General features: G+C 39.1%; 1 protein-coding gene across 1 annotated transcript in view; it reads right to left on the bottom strand.

The window, feature by feature from the left end:
• The window catches only part of KCNQ5 (potassium voltage-gated channel subfamily Q member 5), a 515,760-nt gene that overhangs the window by 158,634 nt on the left and 333,444 nt on the right, over positions 1–23,682 (bottom strand). Inside the window, exon 2 of the mRNA XM_042939160.1 lies at positions 18,902–18,992. Within this exon, the coding sequence (XP_042795094.1) occupies positions 18,902–18,992 (91 nt within the window). The remainder of the gene's footprint in view (positions 1–18,901; positions 18,993–23,682) is intronic.

Raw genomic sequence — 23,682 nt, 5'->3', positions numbered from 1 at the left:
ATTTGCCTTCCAGGCTAGTCCATGAAGTCTCCAGTGAAGAAATGCTGTCAGGCCCACCGCAAGGTAGTCTGATTAGGCAGCTGTGTGTATCACAGCCTCTAGTCATGGTCAAAGCCCCAACAGTCTCTCACCAGGTGTGGTTGTAGGGGAGACTTCCTTGCTGTTGCCCTACCTCGCAGCCCCATATCTTGACAGGCAGGGAATAGAATTGTACTAGAGCAAGGATTTCACCACCCTCTCGGCCAATTAAGAGTATCTAAAAGTTACGGAAGGTAGTTTTCAAAGACTAGCTTTATATATCTAAAATGAGTTATCTTATCAGAGAGTAGAAATTGTTTGTACTTCTGAAAAGTTCCCATTTTTACAACTTCTTCCATTATTTTACTCTGCATGTTTACATAGTAAATGCAGGCTCAGTGGAATCTTTTCTTTTTAAAGAACACAAATACAATTCATTACTTCCATTCAGCCTTCTCTAATTCAGAATTTGTGATAATTCCACTAGAGTCTGGGTAACACTTATTTTTGTGCCATTTATTCAAAGAGGATTTACTAGGCAAATTAAGAACAGAAATGAGAGGACAAGGGGGAAGGTTTAACATATTTAAGAGGAAACAGTTTTCAAGATCTTTAATAGTACTTATTTGCATTTAAACAATTAATGGAATAATTACAACCAAGCCATCTCATTAATTAAAGAAAACCCAGCAGGATCTTTATTTGGCAACAGTTAGCAGAGATTCCCTAAGTATCAACTCAATGGGAAATTGGTAAGAAATATGCCTTCTCCCAAATTCTAATTACCCCCTTTCAATCATCTTAAATGTTTCCCAAACACTGAGGTAAACATTCCAATAAGCTGTAGCTAGCTTCATAAATTAGTATACAGATATGCATCAGTCTGTGCCATAGGTATCTCCAGGATCCTGTGATCACTGAAAGCAGCCCCCAACCTAGTAGAAGCATGACAAGTGGAGCAGGAGGAAGGGTCCGTAGCTGATCCAAAGGGCTTGTGTTCTGTTCTGGTCCTTTTTGTATCTCTCTTGTGACCTGACCCGGTAGATAGGCCTACTTACCTCTCCCTCCCAGGTACAAGCCCCTAGAGACCTTATAAACTACAAGTTTCCCTTCCAAGGAAACAGAAAGCCAGCACAAAGACTTGATTAGGTCATTTTCAAACACTGGGATCATTAATTTGGTCCTAGTAGGGCACTTAGGACAAAGTGCAGAAAATGGAGATTCCACCATGTTTCATTAATTCACTTAGCAGAGAGCAGGGGTTCAGAGCACAGAAGGGCTCTGCCACTTACTAGCTGTGTGACTTTGGGAAATTTATCTTAACCACACTGTGCCTCAGTTTTCTTTTCTATAAAATGGGGATATAAATTCCTTCTTTAAGGGTTGTTACCAGGGTTGAAATGACCTAATATTTGTACAGTGCTTACAACTCTGCCTGACAAGTAGAAATCACTTTATAAGTGCTAAATAAAATGAATTCATTCATCTAATATTCAATAAGTGCTTACTACATGACAGGTCCATTTCTAGATGCTGAAGATACAGAAGTGAACAGAATCAAAACCTCCTGTGTTCTTGGTGCTTCTAGTGAGGGAGGCAGATAATAACATAATAAATAAGCACATGTTACAGACATCAGAAGATAAGTGCCACTGAGAGTGATAAAGGAGGGGAAATGTGCTGAGGAGGGCTGGTGGATGTCCAGCCTTAAACAGGAGAGTCAGGGTAGGCCTTTCTGAGCAGACTAGAGGTTGTAGTTACAAGCCTGATGCAAATGCCCTGAAGTGTGGATGAGGAACAAGGAGACAGGGGGGCTGAAGTAGATTGAGTAAGGGGAGAAGAGTGGGAGGTGAGGACAGATGGGAATGGACAGGCAGACAGTCTTTAAGGGTCATTGTAAGTGGGTCTTTTAGGTCACTGTAAGAACTTTGGCTTGCTTTTTTTTTTTTTTTCTTTTTTTGATGTTTATTTATTTTGAGAGAGAGATCTAGTGAGCAGGGCAGGGGCAGAGAGAGACGGAGACAGAGAATCCCAAGCAGGCTTCATGCTCAGAGAGGAGCCCGATTCAGGGCTCAAACTCACGTAATGTGAGATAGTGACCTGAGCCAAAGTTGGACGCTCAACTGACTGAGCCACCCAGGTGCCCCAGAACCTTGGCTTTTACTCTGAGAGAAATGGAATGTGTTCTCCAGGACAAAGGCCTTAGGAAGAACCAGCCTGCTTTCTGTCTCCTCACCCACCATAGCTGCTCTGTTCATTCTCCAGGTTTTGGTAAAGATGGAAGATCTCTCTGAGAGGAACTGGGCACCCACCAACAATGGAAGAAGCAGGGTGTGGAAACTCAGACGGGACCCATATGTCTGTCTATTCTAGGCAAGAAGATAGAAATGAGGCTCTACTCTGAGACTAGGCTTTCCCTGATATGTACTAAAGTAGAAGCTTGAAGCTGTAAATATATTATATCATATGTTCATTAGACGATTTCCATAATTATCAGAACCTTCAATAGACACTATTCTGCTCACTGCCAAGTGCCAACCCACAGGTCTTCATTCCTAGTCTGCAGTGTGGCCCTGAACTGACAAGCTTCCAAGAGCTTCCACTCTGAGGAGATGAGAAACAATGTTAGATCTGATATGATTGATCAGCAGTAAAGGAAAGAAGAGAAGCAGATACAGAATAAAATTATTTTTTATTTAATTTTTATGTGCTTTCCAAACAAGATAAATTTAAATGGAAATTCAGAACACGTGAAATGTTTTTATTTGTAAGTTTGTAGGATATAAAACCCGACAATCCTTGCTTATCCTGTTCTGCTTAAATGCTTCTCTCTTTGGGAATCTAGAGCATCAATAATGCAACAGTTTTTGTAAAATTGCCAGTTTTTTCCTCAAATTTGATAAATGTCTGGCTCAAATTCTCTGAGATAAGATGAAGATAGTGAGAATCAGATCCCTCTTTACTTTTCTGACAGCTAAGCCGAAGCTGGGGAGAAGAGACTTCAAATTTCCCTTATTTTCTGACTTTAGGGCTCCATGTAAAAGAGTGACCATAAAGTGAAAATATTATTAAAGAAGCTATGGACAAAATAGTAATCTTCCCCCATCTCTCAACCAATTCTTCTGTGTTCAAGATGTTAAGAAAAATATATGACTCATAATTGATACTATTACATAAATGTTGAAATCTTTGAGTGTTAAGGGGACTGTTTTTAAAAAATCTTTTTTTAATGTTTATTTATTTTTGAGAGAGAGAGACAGAGTGCAAGTGGGGGAGGGGCAGAGAGAGAGGGAGACACAGAATCTGAAGCAGGCTCCAGGCTTCAAGCTGTCAGCACAGAGCCCAGTGCAGGGCTCAAACCCACGAACCATGAGATCATGACCTGAGCCAAAGTTGGATGCCTAACTGACTGAGCTACCCAGGTGCCCCAATTCAGGGGACTGTTTTAAGCAGTGCTGAGCTGTGGGTGACTACTGGGCACGCAGAGTGCTCTTAGCATCTCAGCATCCTCAGGCTGGGCCATGATTCACAGAAGTTGAGTGTGGTTATTTGCTTTGGTGATTTTTTTGTTTGTTTATTGGAAAGAGAACCTACTTGAATAATGTTTTTGTTCATCTGAAATGTGAGTCTTATAAAAAGTGACTAGAACATGGTGGTTAGAAATTTCCATCTTATAATTAAAAACAAAAAGTTGTTGGCTGTCAACAGAAGCATAAAGATGAATTCTGGCTCTGGTGAGGGTCAGATTATGTTGAGGTTTTATTTCATCCCTCTATATTTCTGAATGTTACTGAGTCAAGAGAAAGAGTAATCCCTCATTTCAGATGAATTTTTCTTGGAGACTTTCCCAAACAATTAATTCCCCTTTTCTTTGGCTTTCCTGCTTTCATCTCCTAAAATCTCAAACTTTGATTTTTTAAATCTCCAGCTATCATTTGATGACGCATCAAGGGAAGTATACATATGTAGGCAACCTAAAGCTTTTTTTTTTTTTTTTTAATTGTTTCCCTTTGCAATCATTCTGTCCTAATGGTGCAAATACTTGTGCCTGTGACTGAACTCTTCTACTAATAATTTGTTGCTCGGGTATTTGACCAGGATTATTTATGTCAGAGGCTTAAGTCCTTAGGCTGACTTTTTACAGTTCACAATAGCTTAGTGAGTGGTTCTCAAGAGGGCAGGACATTACCTATGAAGTGCTAGGAGGCAATTTTGATTCATCCAATGATCGTTGGAAAGGGAAATTATATCGGGTAAGATGCTAGATTCCTGCAAAGCACTGATCCCACACAACCTTGGACATTTATGTAGAGGAAAGGAACTAAGCTTTCCAAGGTGCTTTGTTTCTGGGAGAACTCCAATCTTCTGTCATATGGGACAATGAACAGCATCAGGTGATTCCCCTAAAGCTTCAGGGCTTTTTAATCTTACATTTAGGTTTAAGAATGGTTCTTAGTGAGCCCTTTAAAGTTTTTTTGTTTTTGTTTTTGTTTTTAACAAATTAATTAATTTCCCTTAGTCTTCAGTGCAATACTGATCCATACATCCTTTAAAGGAAGAAGGCTCTATCCACAATTTTGCTTCCATCACTCAGGACCACTAGACTTTGGATGAAGACTGCTGTCTGCTAATACTCTAACTAGTTAAATGCTAGCATTGAAGATGATGCAGGTGGTAAGCCATGTCCTGGGAAGGCACCTAATTAAATGCCTCAAGTCTAAATTTAGACAGAAGGCGTGCTTGGCATTAAGATTTCTAGGGGACATGGCATAACAAAGAGCAGTAATATTGGGTCTGATCTTAGAACGGTTTACTCATCATAATGGTGGCTACTGTTGTACAATTTTCTCACTCTCCACCTCTCAGGTTTCCTTCATTTCCCTACATATCCATGATCTCCAAATATAGACTGCCATATCTCCAAATATAGACTGCCATATCTCCTGGACTATAGATAAATATTATTAATATGTTTAAAAGTAGCCTTTCTTCTGAACCTGTCGAATGCTCTGTGTTCTCAGTCTTGCATAATGGCATCACTATCTAACCACAGTCCAAAGTCAGAAAGTGCAGGCATCCTCACCTCCAATCTCTCACCTTAAACAACTACTCCTTGTTGGCTTGGACTCAGAAATGTCCCCTGGGGTCACCCGGGTGGCTCAGTCCGTTAAGCGTCTGACTTTGGCTCAGGTCATGATCTCATGGTTCTTGAGTTTGAGCCCACTTTGGATCCACTGTCCCCCTCTCTCTCTGCCTCTTATCTGCTCATCTCTTTCTCTCTCAAAAATAAATAAACATTTTTAAAAAAGAAAAGTCCCCTGAATTCAGCCTTTCCTTTCTATTCCTTCTGCTTCTGTTTTAGTCCAGATGTTCACCATATGACTCAGGGCAATGCAGCAGCCTCCATTCTCTCCTGTCCTCCACTGCTCCTTCTCTTTTTCAGTTATCCTCCAAGGTGTAGTGAGAATTATCTTTCTCAAACCCAATTTGATCAAGTCATTGTGCTATTCATCAAAAGATTTTTCTTTTTTTTTTGATTCCCATCACTTACAGCATAAAATCCAAATGGCTTTAGAAAACTAGGGTCTTTTCAGTCTGGTTCCAACCTTCCTCTGAGCCTCTCTGTTCATCTACCTTAAATTTGGCCAGACTGCCCCAGACCTTTGTGATTCCAGACCCAGCTCAAATATCCCCACCTCTGGACACCTTCCCCAACTGGCAGTGGAGAATCATTTACTTCCTCTGCTGTAACTAATTGTTCTTCTTACACATTTCTTTCCTTTTTTTTTTAACAATTTTTTAAAATTTAAGTTTATTTATTTATTTTGAGAGAGAGAGCACAAGCCAGGGAGGGGCAGAGAGAGAGAGGGAGAGAGAATCCCAAGCAGGCTCCATGCTGACAGTGAAGAGCCCAACATGGGGCTCCATCTCACAAACCATGAGATCATGACCTGAGCCAAAATCTAGAGTTAGACGCTTAACCGACTGAGCCACCTGGGCTCCCCTTCTTACACATTTCTATTACTCCATCGTATTTATAGATCACCTACTCTCTAATTCCAGTTACTTTTGGTTCTCTCATTCACTTTTGGTTCTTTCTTTCAAGGTAAGAAATTGGACCTTTTAATTCAAAAAATGGTTTGGAATTTCACTCTCTCTTAAAAACTCTAGACAGAATAATTTACATGAGGTTAGGGAAAAGGCTAGGGCATAAAGCCTAGAATATAATAGGCACTAAAGACATGCTTGTCTAATGCCTGGTTTAAAGCAAAATACGTGTCAAAAGTGAAATATGGGCAATGTTATTATGTGAGGTCTGAGGAGGAAGTGATAACTATGTCTCAGTTTGATTAGGCTCAGTTAATCCAAAATGCCATTATAGGAAGCTATTTGGAGACTTTAGTCCCTATTTCTTTTGCCTTCAGAGATCATTAGTGAATGATTTAGTCATTAGTAAATGACTTTGTAATTAAAATATATTAGTGTTGAATAACTGACTAGGTCATTGCAATATCTCTCTTGTTGTGTGATCTTATTCTTTAAAAAAATTTTTTTAACGTTTATTTATTTTTTGAGAGACAGAGACAGAAAATGAGTGGGGGAGGGGACAGAGAGAGAGGGAGACACAGAATCCGAAGCAGGCTCCAGGCTCTGAGCTGTCAGCACAGAGCCTGATGCAGGATTCAAACCCACAAACTGTGAGATCATGACCTGAGCTGAAGTCAGATGCCTAACTGACTGAGCCACCCAGATGCCCTCGCCTCCCAATCTTATTCATTTTTAATGTTGGCTACAGAATCATTTTATACTATTATTCTTTAATGTCAATGATCAGCCTGCTTTGATATTAGGTAAGAGTACTTGCTTTAATAACATGAATACTTGATTATCCTAGATTCAAAAGGGTATTGAAACTCAGCAGAAAATAAGAATGAGTGAAAAAAGAAGAGGTGAAAGTTAGCAAATAATCTTTGTATTTTAGATTTTGAAAATTGTGTTCTACTACTTAATTATATTTGCCTTTATAGATCTTCCAAAGGAGTGAAAAATTGCTTTTTGGAATTTCATACTGCTAAAATTAAAAGATTAATTGAAACCAGAGTATTTTAATGTCTCCATGGAGGCACTGAACTTATATACTAATTATGAAAAAGCCTGGTATGAGTAGAGGAGAGTAAAATCTGGTTCTAGTCATTCATTTTGTACGTTAATAGTTTTATTTTGCACCTCTTTTCTTCCAGATATCAAGTACCTCTTTTGTCCCAGACACTGGGGAGAAAGTGATGAACAAAACAAGGGCCACTCTTAATGGAGCTTGTATTGTGTTGACAGAAATCAGTAATGAATAACAGTGACAAATAAGCAAGAAAATATCAAATAATGGTAGATGCTATAGAGACAACAAAACAGGGATACACATGGAGAATTACTACCAGTTTCTTTAGACTGGATGGCCAGGACATTTAGTTTTCACACATTTATTGAACATCTCCTATATGCTAGGCCCTGTCAGGCATACTAGGAAATATAAAGACTACTAACATATAGTCCCTATTCTAATGTAGTTTTCAGTCTTGCAGAAATGAAATACATCTTCGGAAAGCAGTGATCATAGTGGAGGACAATGAACGCTGTTAAAGACCACCCACTGCTATAGACCATTCTCTCTGAGCTGTGCAGGACCCCAGAACACAGAGGAGAAAGAAACAACTCCTGGTGAGCTGGGGAAAACAGAGAGGCGGGGGGGGGGGGGGTGGAGAGAGAGAGAGAGAGAGATTGAGAGAGAGAGAGAGAGAAAATCCCAAACAAGCTCCACGCTGTCAGCACAGAGTCCAACCCAGGGCTTGAACTCATGACCCATGAGATCATGACGTGAGCCAAAATCAAGAATTGGTCACTCAACTCACTGAGCCACCCAGGCGCCCTGAAACCTATGGAACTTAAAAAAAGAAATCTAGTGAAAACAACAATCCTAATAAGACATTAGTGCATTTAAAAAGATTTATCAAATTCTAACAAGGAAATGCTGCAATAATTCCAGACTTCACCTACACCAATGTGAAGATAGCTTGATGGAGGGGGATGTCTGGAAGGGCACAGATGGCTGGATCATGAGGACAAGGGCCCTATATCACATGTCACAGGTAGAGAGGAAGGCATAGGCTTTGCACAAAATGCAGTGATATTAAAGATGGATTATTTCCTTTCTAACCTTACATTTGTGTCTTTTGCATAAGATTAGGGAAAATTGACTTATAAGTGCTTCCAAGGCAGAGCAAGTGTCCAAAATTAGAAGGAGGATATGGGCACCATTGTGGTTTTTTTTTTTTTTTTTAATTTTTTTATTCTCAAGTTAGTTAACACAGAGTAGTCTTGGCTTCAGGAGTAGAACCCAGTGATTCATCTCTTGCATATAACACCCAGTGCTCATCCTGAAGAGTGGATATGGGCAGTATTGTACTTTTTCAGCTTTGCTGCATTGAGCTAGGCTGGTATGCTTTACGCTCAGCTGCTGTTATTTGGGAAAAATCATCTTTAGCTTCCATGTTACGTTGACATCGTTACCCTATTTACAATTGCATATGAGGTGATTTGCATTATGGAAACAGAATAGACTGCATACGCATAATAGTCAAAATTCTCCACCTGACTTAACTAGAAAAATAACCTTAAAGAACCATCGCAGACAAGGATGGGGACTGTATGAGTATCTCAGTGTACAGCTGGTGTGTGATGTGTGCCAGGCTTCTGGCTCACAGCATACCTGGTAGGTGCTCAGTGAATATTTGATGAGTGAATAAATGAATGAATGAATCAGCAAGCAGCACAAGATAAAGCAAAGAAAAAAAATATCCTTCTGTCTGTAGAGGTGACTCAAGGAAATGTATGTCCTCACAACCTCTGCCCTCAGACGTAGCTGGGTGCTTCTCATCTCTGACCCCCAGCTTAGACTCTCCAACTCTATGAACAGACAACCTCCCCAACCTGGTTATACAATCCACTTTGCGTCAGTTGGCCCTTGCCATGCTGAACATGCAGTTTGTAGAGAATTGCATCAGAACAGAAGAGAACCAGAAGGAGACTGAGGAAGGAGCCTGCTGGAAAGAAGATGGGTCAGCCAAGTAGGACAGAAAACTGTCCAGATTTACACGGATGGTTCTCCAGTCATTATTAGCATGAAGTCAAAGAGTCAGGGAGGCTCACCACCCGTACACTTCTACATAACACCTCCAATTATATTGAGATTTCTCTTTATTTTTTTTTTAATTTTTAAAAACATTTATTTATTTATTTATTTATTTATTTATTTATTTATTTATTTATTCATTCATTCATTCATTCATTTATTTGAGAGAGAGAGCGTGAGTAGGGGAGAGGGGCAGAGGGAGAGAGAGAAAGAGAATACCAAGCAGGTTCTATGCTGTCAGCACAGAGCCCGTCATGGGGCTTGATCCTACGACCTTGGAATCATGACCTGAACTGAAATCAAGAGTTGCATGTTTCACTGACTGAGCCACCCAAGCGCCCCTCTTTCTTTTAAGATTGCTTTTGACATTGAGTCATCCTTGATTTCACCTGATTTAAAAAATAACATTCATGGGGTGCCTGGGTAACTCAGTTGGTGAGCTACTGACTTTGGCTCAGGTCATGATCTCGCAGTTTGTGAGTTCGAACCCCACGTTGGGCTCTGTGCTGACAGCTCAGAGCCTGGGGCCTGCTTCGGATTCTGTGTCTCCCTCTCTCTCTCTGCTCCTCCCCTACTTGTGCTCTGTCTTTCTGTCTCTCAAAAACACATAAATATTAAAAATTAAAAAGATAATAAAAAAACGTTCAAGAGAGTGACTGGTGGGGAGGGTGAGAGAGTGGGTCCTCTCTGGCACTTGCACTTCGGGGAGGGGGTGTTTCCTCATGTTCTCCACTCCTGACCTCGCCCAAAGGTGGTCTGGGTCTGGGGTTTGCACTTCTTTGTGAAGGTTATTCTTCTGTGTTCTTTCGGGAGGAGGGCTTTCCAGGTTTTCCCATGGTGCTGCAATCTTGCAGCACTGAATCTCCCTCAATTAGTCTGCGGGCAAGCCAAGGCTGGAGGGCTTGTCACCCTCGCAGTCTCTTTCCTGTTCTCCATTTTCCAGTAATGTTCTGTGGATTCATTGTGATTTATAGCCCCAGAGGAAGCCAGGTCTGCAGCATTTTCATTGAATCCAGCCTGTAATGGTGTTTGTCAAGCTGCCATTTACAGCTTGGAAATTTTTTCTCTAATCTACTTTGCAGAAGTGTGATGTGTCTTCTCACCTTAACTGTGACCCCTGATGTTTGCCTGTGTGGGAAAGGGGACCCACCCCATTGCTTCCAGCTTTTGGTTTTGTAAGGCACTAACCCAATATTCAATACAGGAGTACGATTCGTAGTAATCTATATTGAAAATAGTTTTTGATAATCTTATTTGTTACTTTTATGAGAAACAGATGGGAAAGGTATATTCTCTCATGTGCTTATGTCTCAAAGTGGTAATTAAAAAAATGTCAAATTAACCCATTTTTATTTCATCTCCTAATTTCGCCATTTATTCTTTGCAAACCCATGATTTCCAGGCTTTTAATTTGCTCTAGACTCAGTCAGAGGTTGTAGATGAGAATATAATTTATGATATCCTTCCAGGGCGGGATAATGTCTTATTTGTATTTGAGACTCCAGTCCCTGGCACAGACTGGAGTATAGGAAACTTTTAATATATATTTGAGTTAAAACTGCAGTGAATTAATTAGTCAGGATCCAGGGAAATATCTGGAAATCTACAGAGAGAAGATAGCATCTGAAATGAGGCAGGAAACAAACAATTTGGAGCTATGTAGTATGCGAGGGGCAGAATATCTCACTTCTGAGAAGAGCCCTCCCCAGACTCTCTGTGAGGCACCGACCAATGATTCGGAATTTACAGTTTTGATTTAACCTCTAAACCATCTATATTGCTCTAGTTCATCTCCTCTCCTCAGTTCACAGTGCCTCTGTTTTGTTGAGGGCTCCATCATGCTTCGTATGAATGACTTCAATTGCTTCCTAAATGGCTTCAATCCTACTCCCGTGCTTTCTAAGGTCAGGTATTGCATCTTGTTTTAATTTTGGTGCTGTATCTACGATACTGTGAAACTTCAATATTGATGTTGTGCAATTAAACAACTGGCCCTCTTCTTTCATAGAATATTTATTGATAATTTGTACCAGGTACCACCATATTAAGGGGTGTTGCTGAATTGGCTTTGGAGCCTCTTTTCAGGAAATTTTTAGTCCAACCGGTGCCTCATTTTTCCCCACTCATCCCCAGCTTAGTCTCCTTCAGCTGTTGTTGGGCTTCTTGCCTTTCCTTGGCTCAGTAGGTATGCTCCTGCCCAAGGCTCTTATTCTTGAAGTTCCATCTGCCTGGAATGTTCTTTCCTCTAATCTCTGCATGGCTTTTTGCTTCACCTTCATTTAAGTCTCTGCTATAATGCAACCCTTTCCAGTGGACTTCTCTAAATATACTATCCATTCCTCTTTCTTGCTTTCCTTTCATTTGTAACACTTAATATATCAATTTGACAATTTGTTTACTGTAGATCTTCCCCATAAAAATGTGCATTCCATGAGGACAGAGATTTTGCCTATTTTATTCATTGCCATGTCCTTAGCACCCAACAGAATGCCTTGCTTGTATGGATGCTGCATAATTATTGTTAAATAAATGAATAAGGGAGGAGATACAATGTCAAGTAACCCATGCCAAAGGAAATTAGAAGGAAAACACAGTTTATTCCAGGAAGAGCAAGTAACTAAGTTTGACCCAGGTTTCAAATGGTGGACATTACTTAAGCCTGGAAGGGTAGTAAGGGAAGAGTGTTCTTCCTTCCATTGCCAACCATCTTGGACTCTGTTATTTTCTAGGAGCCCTCTGGTGTTCATCATATCACCTTGCTTCTCTCTTTCTCAGCTGAATATACTTTTGTGGAGCTCAGGACATCAGCATTGGCATGAACCTAATGGAGTGTGGTTCATTCACAGTTCTAAGGATGTCTGCTGCGTTGCTCCTCAAGTCTGGAAACAGAGTTTCTCAGGGTGGCTCTGTGATAGATTGGCCACTTGGTCAGGCACTGATACTCACATCAGAAATATGTAAAGTTCTTGCTTTCCTGACTACAGATGGGGACGTGGTCTTTTTCAGGCACAATTTCATTATCTTTAACTCGAACAAGCCTTTCCTCTGGTATCTGAAATACTTTTCACAGGATAACTTACTATATTATTATCCCTCAGTTAAGATTCAGCGTAGGTGTTAAACTACTCCTGCTCTTTCTTTTCAGTCATCAGCAGATTGATGAGGATTGTTAGTCTCCATGAATCATTTGAAAGTTTATTTGCATTTTTCTTGATGAAAGACAAGCAAAGGAAAATAATTGCAGTTTTCAATGTTCATTGGGGTATTCTGAGAGCTTTCTGCAGTAAATTACAGAGATGTGATAAACATAAAGAAGGATCACTCATTCCTCATATCTGACTGCTTAATATCTCATACTCTGTCACTTCCATTACAAACATACGATTTAATATCCTCAAATGGATTCTTATCCTTATCCTTTGTTATCTTCTCTTATAATGTTTAATGCCAGAACTTTAAATGTAGAGACTTAATGTAATCTTCTACATCAAACCCATATAATTTTATGCACAAACGTTTCTACTTTGCAAGGACTAGTACATGTGTTTGTGGCTGATGTTCCACGCTCCTAATACTGATAGATGGGAAGTGGCCACACCTCTAATTCTTCAATGCCATGTTAGATGATGGATGCTTATATAGCAATTAAAAAAACCCCACATGCACCCATATTAGAAAAAGAAAACAAACATGCAACACAGATTAATTATGTAGTTATTAGCTTTTTAAGGGGACTGTTCACTTTACAAAAGAATTCACTACAGATTTTCTTTAAATAGTAAGCTCCACTAGTGCATTTAGTATATAATTAGATCTGTCGAAATCGGATTCGTACACATTCAGGAACTGATTCATTGTGCAAAGAAACAGCAAACCCATGTTTGCTTCACTACATGAAGCAAAACCAGCAAAACTAGCAAATCTGCATATGCTCTGTTTAGAAGGTGCCAAACACCCAGATGTTTGGGAAAACCTGAATATTTGACCATGTGTTTGAGTACTCGACCAGATGCTTCGCACAATCCATTTGTGGTTTGGAGTCTTTCTAACACAGCAGGAGGGTAGAGAAGCAAATATACTAAGACATTCACTAGCTTCCTTAAAATGATAATGGCATTCTTTTGATTGCTTGTGGTTGGGCAGTTTTAGAAATGACCACCTTCAGAGAAAATTCTACATATAATACACATCACTTTCATTAAGTGGAGAGATCATCTATTTTCAATGGGTTGAACAACCTGCATTTAAAGCCCTAGAATGACTACTCTAAAACTAATCTGGAAGGCCAGAAGTTATCCAGTGGAGAGGAACTGCACTCTAAACAGCATTGTTCTTAAGAAGGTGGGATACAAAATGCTAAAATATATGACCTCAGGCTAAGGAAATCAAGACAAACCAAAACAAAACTTTCCACAATAGTTTAACCTGGAAAGAGAAGAGTTTCCTTTAACAGCACTACGATAACCTGAGTAATGTGAGCTGGGACTAGAAAATACAACTTTATACTTGACTATTTACCCCACAGATCAGGCTTTTGCTTGTTTACAAAGCAGTATTTAGAATTCTTGATACAAAGAACTTATAGTGGTCCAAACTGATATACCCATTTATGATAACTTAGTAAGTACACTTTCTATGAAAAAAACCCTAACTTTTTCCAAGTAAAAGGATTGTAGGCATCACTTGACATATATATATATATAGAGAGAGAGCCCAAAAGAAGCCTTACACCTTTGTGAGCAGCACAAATGCACTTTGGTAGTACCTGTCAGTCTTGACTAAGAGGCAGGAGAATATGAGGTTGCTGGCTACTGAGAAGACAGCCCAGGCTTTTCATCAGCCAGGCCTAAGATGGCATCTTGGCTCTGTCTTAGACCCAGTGCATGATCTTGCACAGTGTAATTAGCCATTTGGTAAATGAGAGGACTACTACTTAAATTGAACGTTTTTATGGTTTGTTTTTGTTTTAATAAGAAATCAACGAGTCGGATAAATGAAAGGTACTTAAAAAACGCTAGCTAGCTCCCCTTCAGTTTTGAAGAATTTTTTACAAGACATAGGAAATTAACACCAGCTTTGAACTGCCTTCGGTATGTAGGTACACAGTTTTGTATTATAGTCTTGAGTTCATACATGTTATCCGCAGAGTGAGGGCAGAGCAAGCCATTCTGGCAGATCTAGTTATCCCTGCCTCACGTTGCACCCAGCAGATGCAGATACTGAGGGAAGAACTTACGAAGCCGTGAGCATTTTCATCAGATGCATTTATCAAAGAACTACAACAATAAAAATCTGTTTCATTAGTCACCAAAAGTAAGTGGTTGTTATGAACACAGGCCTCATGGTGAATGTGTGCCATGGAGTCACTTTTAGTTAGATGAACACATTTGTATAGAAAGCTGTCATAGAAAAAAAGAAAGCTGCCATAATTAGCCATGTTTGTGGTGAGAAAATTCTAGCAAAGATCCTTGTTTTGTATTAGAAAAGTGTGGTATTTTCTCAAATGTAGCAATTTCAAATATTCCACTGTTCACTATCCTTATTAGGCTTCACTAATATGGAAGAACCAGTGGTTACAATATTTGCCAACTTTCTCTGTGCTGAGCCCTGTTCTCAGCACTTGAATTTAAGTCATCCTCACAACAACTTTATGAAGTAGGCTGTATTATTATCCACTTTTAACAGACGAGCAAACTAAGGCACAGAGAAGTGGTTTCCCAAAGGCACACATATAAAGAGTGGTAGAAGCAGAATTTGAACTCATTGTACCCAGCTCCAGAGTCTACACCACATTGTTAGGGCTGTGTGCCATGTTTCTGTGGAGAGCCATAAGGGAACCTGGTGCATAGTATGAAACCTCAGTCCACACAACTGGGAAGAATAAAAGAGCAAATTCACACAGCATTTGTGTGTATCCATTTGGCTGGTAACCAAGGCCAGTAAGTCACAAGTTTATAAGTAGCATTGGGAGTGCAATTCTAGATGAGAATGATGAGGCCTCTTCCCTTGGGATGGGAGATGGAGAGCCAAAGACTCTGTGAGAGCAAGACCAAGTCCAAAGACTGGTTCCCTCAAACACAGGTGGAAAGCATGAATGTCACAGAGGGGCTTGGCAAGTTTGTCCAGGAGCCAGCTGGCCTGTCATGTGCTCCGTCAGAGGTGTGGGTGCTTGTTACTTGCACAGAAATGGAATTACAGTTAGAATATGGGAACATCTTTTAAAGTGTTAAAAAAAAAACCCACACGGGACAGAGCTATGAAAAAATATACAACCGTGATGTATGATTTATATAGAGTTGTTCTAAACTTATTTCTCTGGTGCTTTATTTGTGGCCAAAAGTATACAAAAGTGACTTTATTATAAATTTTTGCAAACATTTTAAAAGCCATTCATATGACTATTTGGGTGGCAATTCTTTAGATATGTTTTATCTTGGGAACTAAAAACATTGCTAGTCAGAGTTGTGTTCTATGAATTCTGTTTGATTAGATGTTCAGAGGATAGACAGACTTTCAAATCAGATTAACTGTCTCAAACATACATATTAAAAGGATAAATGAGATTCCCTAAACCATTAAGAAGGTATCTGTTGGCTTTTTCCAATATTTTACAACCAACTGAACTTTTATGATAACCTAGATTAATCGTGAAAAAGAATTAAAACATGCATGCTTTTTCATTTTATTAATTAATACAAAAATAAAAACAAAGCTTATACTTGAATTATTTTTTTTCTACATGATGTATGTGTGTGTGTGTGTGTGTGTGTGTGTGTGTGTGTGTATTTTAGCATTCACTCAGCTAACTCAGGAGAGCATGAAACCTTTAAATAAAACATATTTCTTGGAGAAATGTTGATGCAGAAGAATAACATCAGGGAAACCTTAGACCTGCAACACAGTCTGCATATTTCTAGGTAGGTTTTAAGAGTGTGCTTTGGTTTAAAACATACACCTTGACCATTTATCCCTATAGTGCAACAATAGGAGAATAAGCAAGCACTCTCCCTAGGGAAGTAGAGCAGCCTTTCTGAGAACATGTATCTGCAGCAATTACTGCATTGCTGAAAACAAATGGGACTGGTTTCTGCTTTGCTAAATCCAAAGGCATTCAAGACTGAGGGAGGAAAGAAGACATACAAATGGCCAGCAGGTACTCAATTGAAAAGGTGCTCAATATCAATAATCATCAGTGAAATGCAAATCAAAGCCACAGTGAGATACCACCTCACACCTATTAGAATGGCTATTATAAAAAAGACAAGAAAGGATGTGGAGAATAGAGAACTGTTGGTGGGAATGCAATCTGGTGCAGCCACTATGGAAAACAGTATGGAGGCTCTTCAAAAAATTAAAAATAGAACTGCCATATGATCCAGCAGTCTCACTTCTGGGTATATATCTGAAGAAAATACACACACACGCACACACACACACACACACACACACACACACTGGAATATTATTCAACCTTGAAAAGAAGGAAATCTCACCATTTGTGACAACATGAATGGACCCTGAGGGCCTTATGCCAAGTGAAATAAGTCAGAGAAATATAAATACTGTATGGTCTCACTTATATGTAGAATCTAAAAAACAAAAAACCCCTCAACTCATAGAAACAGAGAAGACTGGTGGTTGAGGCAGGGAAGGTGAAAGTGGTCCAAGGGCACAGACTTCCAGTTATAAGATAAGTAAGTTTTGAGGATCTAATGTACAGCATGGTGACTATAGTTAAAAACAGTGTAGTGTATACTTGAAAACTGCTCAGAGTAGATCTTAGAAGTTCGCATCACAGGCACACACAAAATGGTAACGATGTGAGATTATGCAGTGTTAACTAATTTCATTGTGGCAATCATTTTGCAATATATATGTGTATAAAATCATCAAGTGGCATACCTTAAGCTTACACAATGTTATATGTCAATTATATCTCAATAAAGGTGGCACAAAGAAAACAACTGAGGAATATGTGACAACATCTACATTCTTATCTACTCAAATGCACCCTAGTTACTAAACTCTCATGAATTTGTTCACTGCTCAGAAAGTTTTAAAAATCAAGGTAAAAATCAGCTTTGGGATTTTTAGGAATATGTTTCTTTGGACTATTTAGAAACTCATTAGCAAAGGCTGAATTTATGTTTCGGAGATTTGAACGATGTAAACCTAACATTTTGAATCCTTGACCTGATTGTGAAAAATTCCTTTTTATGGGATTCTTAATGCTTGATTCATTCATTCATAATCATTGGTCATGCAGTAGACCAAGTTTTTCATGTTTCTGAGTCTAAAAATCAGATGTACTTTTTCAGTCTAAAATTCCTATTTGTAATTCTGTATATGAACTTAAAGGCCAGCTGTGCCTTAGACCTTGGACTCAGATCATTTGTTGTTATCAAAGGGGTGCATAAGGCTAAAAGCCCACTTGCTACCCAAATGGAAACCTTATAAGTGAAGCAAATTCCCAGTGTGCTTTTTGGTCTGTTTTCTGTTTGGTTTTGAAATAGCATCCTCAACATTAACAATATACCGCTGAGCACAATTTGTATGGAAACAAATTGGGATAGATTGGTTCCAGGCTCAACAATGATTTCTCCCTGATGTAGGACGGAGACTTGATGAAGTCTTGGTAACTTTAAGCACAAACTGGCCAACTGAAAGCATAGGTAGCAAGAACAGCTGCCCTCCAGTCAGTTTATATGAGTTGAGATCTTTCAGTCTTCATCTTCAAGGTAAGGATAATTTTCTTATATTAAATGTTCATTGCTGTACATAACCCATATCTGTTTATTAGGGCACATAAAAGGCAGCTTACCCCATACCCTCTTTTTCTTTCCTTCTATGTAGTCCACAAGGTTTTATAGAAGTGAGTTGTTCCAACTTATAGTTCATTGAGACAGTTCTGAGACTGTCAAGTCTGATATTTTTTGGACTAAGTGACTGGATCAAAATGGATGTAAATGAACAAAACTTTCAATCAGATGCAATTTGAGTATACAGTGATACAGTTTAGTTGTAATAGAAAGTAAAAGAGCTTAAAAGGCCCAGAATAATTCAGACTAAAATATCTTGGGGTCTTTTTCCATTTTAAAATGAATTGAGCAATTCTGTATGGTTGAGGATTGACAGCATAATGGAAACAGAGCTAACTGCAGAATTTCTTACCAGGTGACTTGTGTTAGCAGCAAAACTCAGAATGTAGTCTGTTGGTCGAAAAGAGCATGAAGGAGCCTTCTGTTTTCTTATGAGGTGCTATATTCTCCTAGTTCTTGGCTAATTACACTTACCTACTGCCACATTGCAATTACTAGAAAATGCTCTCTACCTTTTAATTTTTAGCAATGTAATGAGAGACCTCATGGATATTTTTATTCTTCTTATAATTTGCTTATTGTAATAAATAAACATAAGTAAAACTGCTTCCAAGTCCTGCCTTCTGGTTTTGATGTAACTGCAACATAAGATATTGCTATGTAATAGTAATGCTGAATATCTGTATATATTCCTGAGGACTGGCTAAAAGGTAAAATGGTAGGCCAATATTTCAGTGATCTTTGAAAGTTATATACTTCACAGTAACTCTTTTTTTTCTAGATGGAACTTTGTGGTGGGATAAAATGCATAGCATAAATATTATACACAGTTCTTATATAAACTTTATACACATTTTTGCTCATATGTATCACTTACCAGAATCAAGAGGCAACTTGAGGCCAATTTTGTGTGCTCAGGGATGGTGGAAAACACTGACAAAATCAAGCAACCAAAGACAAGGAGAAAACTGTAAAACAACAACAAAAAAAGAGAGAAATCTGATAAGAAACTTGCCTTATCATGACAGACTTCATTTCTTTTCTATAGTTTAAAGCACTAGACCCATTTGAAATGGCACTAATTAAATAATAAAAACCTTGGAAGGGACTAGCCATTTTGAATGTCAAAATATAATGTGATGTATAGTGCACATAGAGTTCCTTTACAACTTTGTTGATGAAGAGAATTGTGTGTGTGTGTGTGTGTGTGTGTGTGTGTGTTGCATGCTGTATTTAAATGTCTGCAACTAAGAATGTGTGAATTTCCCATAAACCCTTTCCCAAGTGGGGATCCTGAGAAAGGCCCCAGTGTGTTCTTGCCATCCTACCCCAGGAGTACATGCTGCAGCTGATCTCCTTTCAAAGAGGCAGAATCCACCTCACATGTGGCATCGTTGGTGACCCATCAAGTGTTCTAAGCCACTACTAAGCCACTGGTTCATTTTCACAGTCTAATTTTGTTTATGGATATTTGTCATTCCTTTATAATATTCATAAGAACAGTAAGGGAAGGGAATGATTTTTTCTGCTACCCATGTATTTTCTATTTCCTTACAAACTGCTAAAGAAATGACTCCTCAGCTCTGTCTATTCATACGGCAGTCATAGCGTGCAGAAGTGAGAAGCAGCATTTTCTACCAATCAATCTACAGACATTTTCATTCTTAAAATTGTGGTACTCTCAAGATCCAGAGGGGGAGCTGAGTTCCCAAGGAAAATGTCTAATAAAAAGAGAAGGCTCTTTTTTTTTTTTTTAAGTTTATTTATTTATTTTGAGAGAGACAGAGCCCGCATGAGTGGGGGAGGGGCAGAGAGAGAACAGAGACAGAGAATCCCAAGCAGGCTGTGTGCTGGGCTCAAACTCCTGACAAACCATGAGATCATGACCTGAACTGAAACCAAGAGTTAGAGGCTTAACCAACTGAGTCACCCAGGCACCCCGGAGAAGCCTCTGTTCTAAAGTTGAAGTTACTTATCCTGAAATGCAAGATTGAAAACAATAACAACAACGAAACACCAATCCCTGAGCTACTTGCTCTAGGACATACTTTTTACTTTTACCTATCTCTGGGAAGCGCATAGAGTAATCTCCCCTAAAATACCAGTTTCCACATTATTTTTTTTAATGTTTATTTATTTTGAGATAGAGACAGAGAGAGCATGAGTCCGGGAGAGGCAGAGAGAGAGAGAGGGAGAGAGAATCCCAAGTAGGCTCCTCACTGACAGCATGGGGCCCGATGTGGGGCTCAATCTCATGAACCATGAGATCATGACCTGAGCTGAAATCAAGAGCTTAACTTCCCAGTCGCCCCAGTTTCCACATTCTTTTGTATGGCAGTGGAGTTCGTCCATGTCTCCTTTCGGCTTGCCCTGACAAGTCGTCCAAGTCTTTCTATAGCATTTGACTGGGAACTCCCAAGGACCTATAGCCAGGGATTGGTAAATTGTGGCCTAGGGAACAAATTTGGCTCTTGAAGTCTGTTTTTTGTAAATAAAGTTTTATTGTCACATAGCTACATTCATTTGCTTATGTATTGTCTACAGTGGCTTTCACGCTACAGCTACAGAGCTAAGTAGCTGTGGCAGAGACAGTATGGCACACGAGACTAACATATGGACTCTCTGACCCTTTAGAGGAAAAGTTTGTGGACCTTTCACTGATACCATGTATTCTTTATTTCTTTATACCTATCCCAAAACAGAATCAAGTTGAAGCTCATAACTGCCTATGTTCTGTATGCTGGTAACAATGACTAACACTCATAGAGGGTTTCCTATATGCTGGATATGGTGCTAAGCCACTTTCACATGTGTTACCCATGTTATCCTCACAAATAGAAATATCACTATTCCTATTTTACAGATATGAAAACTGAGAATTAAGAACATTTTTTAACTCATCCAAGACTCTGTAGCAGAAAGAGGGTTCCAACATTGTTTGTCCTTGAGCTGCCGCAGAATGTTGCTGAATAAGTGTGGATAGATAAGAATGGCAGTAACATTCTTGGTTCTGCAAGACTTTTGGGGATACCTCTATATCTCTTCAAACTGAGAGGGAAGGAGTTATCATTTCAAATAGATGAGTCTTGAAGGAGGAGTCTACTAGTGAAAAAAAACCTAGTATACTTTGTTAATAACAACTCACCATACTTTTCACTCCTGTATCTAACAATTCAGGATACTTTGAATTACAACTTAAATTGGCCTTCATGAAATGGAAATTGTAAGCCAGAAATGAAATTCTAGTGCACCTACAAACCTCCAAGCTACTAATGAGAAAACGAAATTCAGCGATCACTAAGATAGTTGGGAGGATGATACAACATCAAATAAAGACAGTGACAGATGTTTCCCCTCTTGTGAGTGGCTGTTATCTAGGCATGCTCTCTGAATCCAGGCTGACCAGAAACCATTAGAAAAAGCAAGCAGGGCATTATTTAATCACTAAGGTATCTTCTTCCTTCAAGAGCATCCCAATGGTAGCTTCATGAAGCTCTCTGTGTTTGTGTTCAAAACAGATCTATACCATGAGTCCTTTGCTAGTTCCTTCTTCAATAATATTTGGGTGCTGTTTAAAGTTTTTCCTTCATGTCACTACTTTGCTCCTTTTCTTTCTTGAGCCAATCTTTTTTTTTTAAGTTTATTTATTTTGAGTGAGAGAGAGAGAGAGAGAGTGTGTGAGAGAGAGAGAGAGCGGGGGTAGGTAAAGAGAGAGAGTGAGCATGCAGGGGAGAGGGAGAGAGAGAGAGAGAGTGGGAGAGAGAAAGAGAGAGAGAGGGAGAGAATCCCAAGTTCTATGCTATTAGTGCAGAGTCCGATGTGGGACTTGAACTCACAAACCGTGAGATCATGACCTGTGCCGAAACTAGGAGTCAAAACACCTAACCAACTGAGCCACCCAGGTGCCCCTTTCTTGAGCCAATCTTACACTCCTTTCTAACAAGCATAGTTTCCTAACTAGAATTTTGTTATTTTTATAGGAGCCATCTGAAGACCGCAAGCCAAAGACCTTCACTGCTCAGGCTGCCCAAAGGGCTATCGATAGACAAATACATTCATTAATTCATTAATTCCTCCTTCCCTCAACCATTCATCCATTTAGTCAACCAGAAAATATTAAGTATATAATACTAGGCTGAGTCATGGGGATACAATAATAAGATTTTTTTTGCCTTGACAGAGTTTAGGGTCTGTTGAGGTATAAAGAGTAATAAACAGAAAATTAAATAAATATGAAATTTATTAAATTATTTTAATGTAAATGAATTCAATTTAAATTAAATTAAATAATATTAAATAAATAAACATTCAGCAGATGTAAACAGAAAATTAGAATTCTGAGTGATGACTGCAAAGACTGGGAAAATATAGGGGACAATAGGAATATGCAGGAAAGGAGGGGTTAGGTAGGACTGGTTACTCTGTTAGCGGAGTTGAGTCAAAGTAAAAATGTGGGCCCTTTGTTGAAAACTATCTCAAGATGTTTAAAAAAAATTTCAAGATGCTGACAGCAAAGTATGGCACCAACTGTGGTAACCTTCTAAGTGCTGGGCTCCATGGGAACACACAGGTTGCATGAGCATGAAGCCAGACTTGGGGTTAGGAAGCCTTGCTGGCAAAAATGATGGCCAAACTGAGCCCCGAATGCCCAGCAGGAGTTAGCACAATGATTGGAATGGCCGGGGAGGAAGCAGCACTGTAGTGCATGAGACTGTGTGGGTGGAAGGCCAAGTGCAAGCACAGCATCACTAAAATTTACCAATTAATCAATAAATCAGAGTCAGTGAACACGTGCTAGCTAGCTTATCCTTCAGTAGTACATGAAAAGTGTAAAGTGGGTCATCCCGGCAAATTCAATTTTTGCATAGGAATCATTTCAGTTCAGTTGAAAACATATACTGAGTACCCATTGTAAAAATGGTGTGCCTAACACTACTGAGGTACAAGGGATAAATTAAGCAGTCTATTTTTAAGGGATTAAAAATCTAATGCAGCTGGAATTTAAATAGAAACTTTAAAAAATCTATTTTGGTTGGTAAGATGAACATATAGTAGTCCCTCCCGTATCTGTGGTTTTGCCTTTCACGGTTTCAGTTACCAGTGGTCAACCATAGTACGGAAGCCGATGATCCTATACATTTTAAGAATTTTTTTAATGTTTATTTATTTTTGAGAGAGAGAGCATGAGTGGGTGAGGGGCAGAGACAGAGGGAGACACAGAGTCCAAAGTAGGCTCTGAGCTGTCAGCACAGCCTGACGCGGGGCTCAAAACCACAAACCATGAGATCATGACCTAAGCTGATGTCAGAAGCTTAACTGAGAGCCACCCAGGTGCCCCTAGATGATTCTATTTCTGACAGGTATCCTAAGACTACATCACAATGCTGGTGTCATTCGCCTCACTTCACCTATCACAGAGGCATTTTATCACCTTATATCATCACAAGAAGGAGAAGGTTGAGTACAGTATTTTGAGAGAGAGGGAGAGACCAAATTTATATAACTTTTATTACAGAATATTATAATTGTTCTATTTTATTATTTATTATTGTTTACCTCTTACTGTGAATAATTTATAACTTACACTTTACCATGGGTCTGTTTGTATAGGAAAAACATAGGATGTATAAGGTTTGGTGCTATCCATTATTTCAGGCA

Source organism: Panthera leo, chromosome B2 (assembly GCF_018350215.1).
Source record: "Panthera leo isolate Ple1 chromosome B2, P.leo_Ple1_pat1.1, whole genome shotgun sequence".
NCBI lineage: Eukaryota > Metazoa > Chordata > Mammalia > Carnivora > Felidae > Panthera > Panthera leo.
The sequence above is the reverse complement of the archived record's forward strand: the minus strand, read 5'-3'. Positions and strand labels throughout refer to the sequence as shown.